We start from the raw sequence: 8386 nt of genomic DNA, 5'->3' as shown, positions 1-8386 counted from the left end.
GCATAACTATGCTGGTAAATTATGCATAGGTAGTATGGGCTTGTGTTAACTGAGAAGAATAATTATTCACTCATCATTGTTGCTAACTTTCTGTTTTCTAGGGGCCATGCCTTCCAGAGAAAGTTGATGGAGAGGGAACGGGAAAAAGAAATGGATGCCAGGGACAGAGCAAAAGAAAAAGAAGAACTAGAAGAGTTAAGGAGTAAGATTCTTGCAGAAGGTCATGATAACCCAGATGCTGAGTTTGAGAAGGTACTTGCAAGTCGTAATGGTGTTTTGCGTAAAATGGCTTCATGGTTATTATGGGATGTTAATACAATCCTAATAATGATGGAGACCTTATTTGTCGTTGTTCATAATAAAAAACCTGTTATTCCCATAAATATATTTGAATTGTAATGTGTAGAATATGTTCGTAATTTTGGGCTCAAGGAAATCGTTCGTTGTAGGCATGTGCACAAAGAGAGGAGCAGTATAAGCCGAAGCTGTTAGTGAAGCCAGCTGAAAGAAAACCGCAACCTCCAGCGGCTTCTCCAGCAGCCATAAGTGCTGTTGACGGGCCGCCTCCTCCTACCGCTCCCTTGCCTGCAGAGCCGGCCTCTTCAGTACCAGTGCAGCCACCTCTTCCTCCTTTGCCCCATGGGGGTGACAGATCAGATTCAGATTCCGACGGTGTTCACTCTGATGCACCGCCGGAACCCATGATGATGGACATGGAAGATAATTCACATTCTAGAGGTAATAGAATCAGATGTTACCATACACAGGTTTTAGGATATGTTAATGATAGGGTTATATTCGAGTGGACTGTGTAGTTCATGAGGGTTGTCACTAACCTCAACTGAAAATAGTATACTTTTTGCAGCCTATTGGGCCTTTCTGCATAGGATTTTGGCCACTACCCATTCTATTGGAGTAGAATCAGTACTTTTGGAACTGTTTTGAGGCACCACTAGGGACCATGTTTCTATGCATCATTATATACATGCATATACCAACAGCTTTTTTCCCCCCTTACAAGGGAGGTAGCCGAAGTAAAATGCATGAATCCACTCCCACCTATTTCATCCCCACATGCTCCACTACCATTCACCACCCCTCCCTCTTTCCTTGGCTCCTCCTAGATGATGGGTTATCCCTGCATCTCACCCACTGGCCTGGGTCAGAAACAATGTAGCAAGACACAGCACATCCACAGCAAAACCTCGTCATTTCATTGGTATCCTCTGATGCAGAAAGAGAGAAGATGGGGAGAGATCCTTTCAGGCTGTGTCAAAACACCATTCACACATATTCCACCCCCACATCCCCCACTCACTACCTTCCCTGTATCATAGCATCATCCATACACAGCCATTCTCCACTGACCCCTATCTTCTGTCTTCTCACTTCCTTCCTCAACAGACGTTCCCCTCTTTCCCAATCCTCCTTTTACCCCATCCATCCATCTCATCCTTGGTCGCCCTCTTGTGTTCACTTTCTCCATCTCCTTCTGCACCTCTTTTACTTATCTTTCTTTATTTGTTCTTTCTGTGTGTCCAAATTGTCTCTGTACTCTTTCATCAACCGTATCTCCCAACTCCCTTTCCACCCCCACTCTCCTCTTCTCACCCTATCCAGCATAGTAACCCCTACCATACTTCTCAGTCATTTCATCTCAGACACATTTAAACTCTTCCTTTCTTCTGCCCATATGTTCCATGTTTCTGCCCCCATACAGTCCTGTCAGCACAATCAGTCCTTCATGCAATCTCCTCTTAGCATCTATTCCCAGATGTGTGTTTCTCATTCCACTTTTTAATCCCCTAAGGCATTTACCTGCTTCTCTCAATTTACATTCTACCTCCACTTCCACTCCTCCCTTTCCCACCACATTTGCACCCAAGTACCTAAAGCTATCCACTTCCTCCAGTCTCTCTCCCTTAATATTCACAATTCAATTTGCTGACCCATCATCCAGGAGGAGCTAAGATAAGAAGGAGGGAGGTGAATGGGAGTGGAGTATGTTGGGATGGAATTGGTGGGAGTGGATTTTATGCCTTTGTTTTTTTTTTGGGGGGGGGCAACCTCCCTTGTAAGGGGGAAAAGCCTTTGGTATATGTATATGTATGTATATACAATTTGCTGCCTTGTACATCTCGTCATCTTTTACCCACATTTATCTTCAACTTCATTCTTTAACACACCTTCCCAAACTCCATCACTAACTTCCTTAATCCCTCCTCTGACCCTGCTACAAGCACAGCTTAGTCAGCAAACAACAAATGGCTTATTTCCTATTTTTCTCCATTTTCTTTAACCATCTCCAATCCCCAGCCCATTACCCTTGCATTTACTTCTTGCATCACCCCATCCATGTATAAATTGACCAACCAAGGCAACATAACACACCCCAGGCAAAGTCTCACCTTTACCTCAAACCACTCACTCTCTCCATTTCTAATTCTAACACAGGCTCAACTACTCGCATAAAAACTCTTGACTGCTTATAACAGCTTTCCTCTGATCCCATGTATCTGCAATACCTCTCACAGTGCATTCCTGTCTACCCTGTCATAAGCCTTTTCCAAATCCATAAAGGTCCAAAAAGATCTTTACTGTTTCCTGCAGCTTTCTGACATATCTGTCTTACCACAAAAATTTTATCCATGTACCCCTACCTGTTCTAAACCCACACTGTTCTTCATCAGTTCCTCCTTTTGTTCCTCTCCTAATCCTCTCGATCAAAACCCTCCCATAAGCTTTCCCAACTACACTCAACAAACTGTTCCCTCGGAAACTACTACACTCACTTTATTAATATTATTAATTGTGATCAAATTATTATCAATTATTATTATAAATTTGTTTACAATTTACTAACTGGATGGCTCTTACAAGGAAACAAATAGGTGATGGATGGGAGTAGGGTGGGGGTGGGTGCATGCCATGGTTAGCTACCTTTCTTATAAAGGGGTAGAAGCCTTTTGGTATATGGGTATAGATAGATTTGTTTTTTATTTATATATTTATTTTGTAGATGCTATGTCGCCCATGGAACCAGCACAACCTCAAGTTAAGCGTAAAAAATTGGACATAAAAGAAGTATTTAATCAAGATGATGATGACCTACCTTCCAAAAAGAAAAAACTTCCATTACCAAGTAAGGAAAATTAGAAGTGTTTTGGGTTTTATGTACCAGTGCTTGAATGTGCATGATGTATCTGAGATTGTGATACAAATTTGTAAATGTTTGGTGATTGATCAGTTGGTCTGCACCTTGGGCTCTCTCCTGCAGGAGATGCATGACTCTAAGGTACTTGAGAGCCACCAGATTTGCCCACGAATCACTCTGTAAAGAGACTTTGTACTGAATGAATGTTGGTCATTGTAAGGTGATTGTTGTGTTGGATGTGAAGATTTAGAGTTCTTACATAAAACTCTCAGGCTGAGCGGTTTAGAGCGTTGTTACTTGCGGCAAAGGTCGAGGGGATGGCGGTTCAAATCCTGCCACCGGTGAAGTTGTAGTAAGGGCATGGTTCATTAAATTTCATGCTACAAAGTCCTCTGTGAGGGGCACCATCTTAGCCTTCTGATAGGGGGTAGTTTGTGATGTTAAACCATATCATATCACATAAAACAACCATTTTATTGTGTTGTAACACAATAATATGTAATACTCATAATTTTTTCAATTTATCCAGCCAAAGAAAAGGGAGGCAAGGAGAAAGGAGGTGAAGAGAAGCGAAAACACATCAAGAGCTTGATTGACAAAATACCGACCAGTAAGGAGGAGCTCTTTGCCTATCCAATTGATTCCACATTAGTAGATAATGTAAGTGTTTATCAGAGCAACCAGTTTTATTTTGATCAAATATTTCTTTGTAGGGGTGAAGCCTTTTTATATATAGATAGCAATGTAAGTGTTCAAGTATATTAATATTACTTTGAACTATTGTGTCACTCATTAGCAATGTATGTCATACTTTATACTATGTCTGTTAAAAGGATATTTTTTTTCTCAACTTGTGCTTAACTGGATGACCCGTCATCCAGAAGGTGCTAAGATGAGAGGGAGGGTGGAGGGGTGTGGAGTGTATTCAGGGATGGAATGGGTGGGAATGATTTTATGGCTTTTCCTTTTTGGCTACATCCCTTGTAAGGGGGAAAAAGCCTTGGTATATGTATGTATGTATGTTAAGTTGTGCAATAGTTTTGTGTATTTTGATTTGTGACTATATTATAGTGGTTGTTGACCATGATACTAACACAAATTTATTTATATTTTCGTGAAGATTTTAATGGAGAAACGTATCAGACCGTGGATTAACAAGAAGATAATTGAATACATTGGTGAACCAGAACCCACTTTAGTCGATTTCATCTGTTCAAAGGTCTTGGTTGGCTCTGAACCACAGTCGCTCCTCAATGATGTGCAGATGGTAAGATAATGCTTTCTTTTAAGTATGTAGTGTTTAGAATCACGTCATGTACCACCAGAGTGAGTTTGTATAGGTACGTGCCATATCTTGCTGGCTGTTGGATACTCACTGGCAGAGAGGGCTAGAGCATCGCTACTTATGGCGTAGATCGAGGTGATGGGAGTTCAGACCCTGCCACCAGTGAGTTGGACCAGGGGCATGGTTCAGTAAATTCCATGCTACAAAGTCCTCTGTAAGGGGCACCATCCTGTCCTAGGGAGTTCATGTAACCAGATCATATACCATATCTGATTATGACATTTTCTTCTCATTGTTACCTTTGTGTTCTTACCATTGCGCTAAGATGAGAGGAAGGAAAGGGTGATGGAGGGGAGTGGAATGGAGTGGGAGTAGGTATGTGCCTCTGACTCGGCTACCTTTCTTATAAGGGGGAAAAAGCTCTTGGTATGTAGATATAGTCATTGTTACCCATTCCCTGTATGGAATATTAATTGCATTAGTTTAACCCCTTCCATACATTGACGCCTACGTAGGCGCTATGAGGAGCAAGTGGATACACGAGGATGCCGACGTCGGCGTCTTGATTATATAAATTGTAGTTGTACCTGTGTGACCCCCATACTCTGTAAACTGGCTTCATCATATTTTCTATGGTTATCAAAATTCACGGGTGAAAGAGAGAATGATTAATACAGCGGTGACTTTATTTTTTATAATGCGAGTACAGTCGAACCTCGAATGCCCGAACCCTCGTATGACCGGTCGTAATGAACAAAGGGCGGACTTTTCAAGCAAAGTTCCCTATTTGTCTGGTAGGTGGCAGTGACGGCCGTACACGTGTACTCAAACCCGGCCCTGTCAAGCCGTCACCAGGGCTGCCGTTTCGTAGAATTTTGTACCAAAACTTAGTAAAATAGTGGCATGTGGCAACTGCACAAGGACATGAATTTTTTTCTACATATCAGCGGGCTGTTCAAAACATTCAAAAACTCGAACTTTTGTTTAAAAATCATAGAACTAGTTATCAAATAATAAATGGTACATCAAAATATGACTTTTATTGGTAATTGTGTTACTTATAAAATATTATACCCCAAAAGATACGTTTTTACGGTGTAGAAAAACATTCTACGCTAAAGTTTCAGCTTTCTTTTAGCACCAGGGCTGCCGTTTCGTAGAATTTTGTACCAAAACGTAGTAGAATAGCGGCATGTGGCAACTGCACAAGGACATGAGGAATTTTTTTCTACATATCAGCGGGCTGTTAAAAACATTCAAAAACTCAAACTTTTGTTTAAAAATCATAGAACTAGTTATCAAATAATAAATGGTACATCAAAATATGACTTTTATTGGTAATTGTGTTACTTATAAAATATTATACCCCAAAAGATACATTTTCACAGTGTAGAAAATAATTCTACACAAAAGTTTCAGCTTTCTTTTAGCGATAATAATATATAAAAAATAATTTTTATATCTTACTGAATATGTTAGGGCATGGGGGCCTTATATACATTCAAGAATAAAAAAACTAGAACCAACATTTTTTCAAAGTTTGACAAGTATATCTTGCTATGGGTCTGCACACGCCCGAGAAAAATGTATGCCCCGGTATGGCAACACTCCCATTCTATACGGCAGTGTAGAAAACGCAGCAACCCTGGCTGCCACCACTGTCCCGCGTGCATACCTTCTGATATTTACAGTGTACGTAATAAAAAATACAGTACAGTACACTGTATGTACAGTACATTTACATGCCTGTATTACAGTTATTATTACAGAATTATTAGTATTATAGTATTATTATTGCAGTATTGTTATTATTACAGTGTTAGAGTATTATTCTTATGTGTTTCTATGCCATATACATTACATATAAGTATACCGCTACGAAAATCTTCGGGTGTTAGGGAGACATTTTTGATAACCGGACTTTTGGCATGACCGGACCTCCCTTCCCCCCAATTAGTCCGGGCTTTCGAGGTTCGACCTTATTATGACGCAACATCGCATGTCTGGCAACTAATGCTGCATGCGAAATTTTGGCTCACATTGAAGGGGTAATACAGTCAGTACTTCAGGGATACAAGTGACCTCTCAGTGGACTGAAGGCATGCAGTATTCTTTTATGATTGTAAACTAATCTTCACTTCTATTCCACCTCTCTGCCTCTTGTCAAGAATATCTCATGGACCACCCCATGGGGTCCACTATGGTAGGGACAAGATTATTTTTTCCTTTCTTCTCTCCTCGCTTTCTTCTCTTGTACTTTTTTTTTTTCTTTCTGTTTTTGTCCCTCCCCCTCAGTCCATACTCTCCTTTCCTTTCTCTATCTCTGTCTTTCCTCTCTCCTGTTTTCTCTCTCTCTCTCATTATATATATATTTATATTTATATATGTGTGTGTATTTTATGCAATGGGGGGACGGAGAGGGGGGGTCGCCGATTTAATGAAGCGGCCTTGCTGTGGATGTGCTGTGTCTTGCGACACTGCTTATGACCCAGGGCAGTGGACAAGGTGCAGGGATGACCCGTCATTCAGGAGGTGCTAAGATAAGAGGGAGGGTGGAGGGGTGTGGAGTGTATTCAGGGATGGAATGGGTGGGAATGATTTTATGCCTTTTTCTTTTTGGCTACCCCCCTTGTAAGGGGGGGAAAGCCTTGGTATATGTGTGTGTGTATGGTATATATCTTTTAGTAGTATATGAATCACTGGGCAGTAGTAATGCCTTCTACAGATTTTGGTTTTGTAAAGATCAGTCAATTTCATCAAACTGAATTTTATAGAGTTCATGCCAATTGGGTTATTGGCAACTAAATTCATTTCTTGGTATTGATGCCCATTATTGAGTTTGCTCTACTAAAGTTAATTCCTTCTGTAGAGGTCAATGAAGAACAGTGTAAGGTGGGAATACACGTGCATATGTATTAATGTGCCAAGATAAGAGGGAGGGAGGAGGGTGGAGGGGAGTGGAATATAGGAAATGGAATGGGTGGGAGTGGTTTCTATGCCTTTTACTTTTTGGCTACCCCCTGTGTAGGGGGGAAAAGCCTTTGGTATAAGTATGTATGTATATATTAATGTGTTACTTCTTTCAGGTGCTGGATGATGAAGCAGAAGTTTTCGTAGTCAAAATGTGGAGATTGCTGATCTATGAAATTGAGGCAAAGAAGATGGGCCTTGGAAAATCTTAATAGTATTTTTTCTACATATGTACAGTTATTGTTTATGTGGATGATTTATTTGAGCAAAACTATAAACAGGAACCCCTGTGCTGTGCTGAATGTTGATGGCTGAGAGTCCAACATAAGTACAAGATGCTGAGATTCGTCATTGGTTGTTTTGAGTTGAAAGTCAAGCAAATGGAGAGTAATACCATCCGTGAGGCGTTACACCTTGTGTTAGGGGATGCGAAAGAAGGCAACAAATGTCCATTTATGTTAAATGGAATTCTGAATATGCCTTTTCTTCATGATGTGGGTGATCATTGCTACTGTTTTGATGACAGTAATTTTAACTGAATGTTAATAAAAATGCTTGTAAAATTAACAATTTGTTTGGATTGTGGAGTGAGAAATTCCATTTATTTATTTATTTATTTTTTCACTAGGAGAAGGTCCATTTAGGTGAAGTTTTAGGGGGGTCAGTTTAGCTAAAGTTATCCTTGGAAACGCCTTTCGTTTCAGAATAGCAAGCAACCAATACATACATCAGCAGAAGTTGCCGTTGGAACATTTTGGTACAAACATCACTTAGGGTAGAAAATGTCTTAGTTTTCATCTGTTTTAGTTTCATTAATTTCATGAATCAGAGGGAACGCTAAGTAATCCTGTTATTTAGATTGTACAAGTCTCCGTGTCTCATAAAAGTGTGAAAGGTGATAGCGAAGATGGGGTATGTTTCCCATGTGTCATTGTGAAGGATTTTCCTTTCATTTTGTCAATAAAATATTTCATCAG

At 40.2% G+C, this 8386-nt stretch overlaps 1 protein-coding gene across 10 annotated transcripts in view; it reads left to right on the top strand.

Moving 5' to 3' along the window:
* LOC143028210 (RNA-binding protein 25-like) overlaps positions 1-8386 on the top strand; it is a 44558-nt gene extending 36172 nt beyond the window's left edge. For all 10 annotated transcript variants that reach the window (XM_076190005.1, XM_076190001.1, XM_076190009.1 and 7 more), the window contains 6 exons: positions 102-252; positions 450-738; positions 3020-3142; positions 3684-3814; positions 4275-4421; positions 7526-8386. In XM_076190005.1, the coding sequence (XP_076046120.1) occupies positions 102-252; positions 450-738; positions 3020-3142; positions 3684-3814; positions 4275-4421; positions 7526-7621 (937 nt within the window). In that variant the 3' untranslated portion in view covers positions 7622-8386. The remainder of the gene's footprint in view (positions 1-101; positions 253-449; positions 739-3019; positions 3143-3683; positions 3815-4274; positions 4422-7525) is intronic.

This window comes from Oratosquilla oratoria, chromosome 9, assembly GCF_046742065.1.
Source record: "Oratosquilla oratoria isolate Oo_2021 chromosome 9, ASM4674206v1, whole genome shotgun sequence".
Lineage (NCBI taxonomy): Eukaryota > Metazoa > Arthropoda > Malacostraca > Stomatopoda > Squillidae > Oratosquilla > Oratosquilla oratoria.
This window is presented reverse-complemented; position numbering and strand designations above follow the sequence as displayed.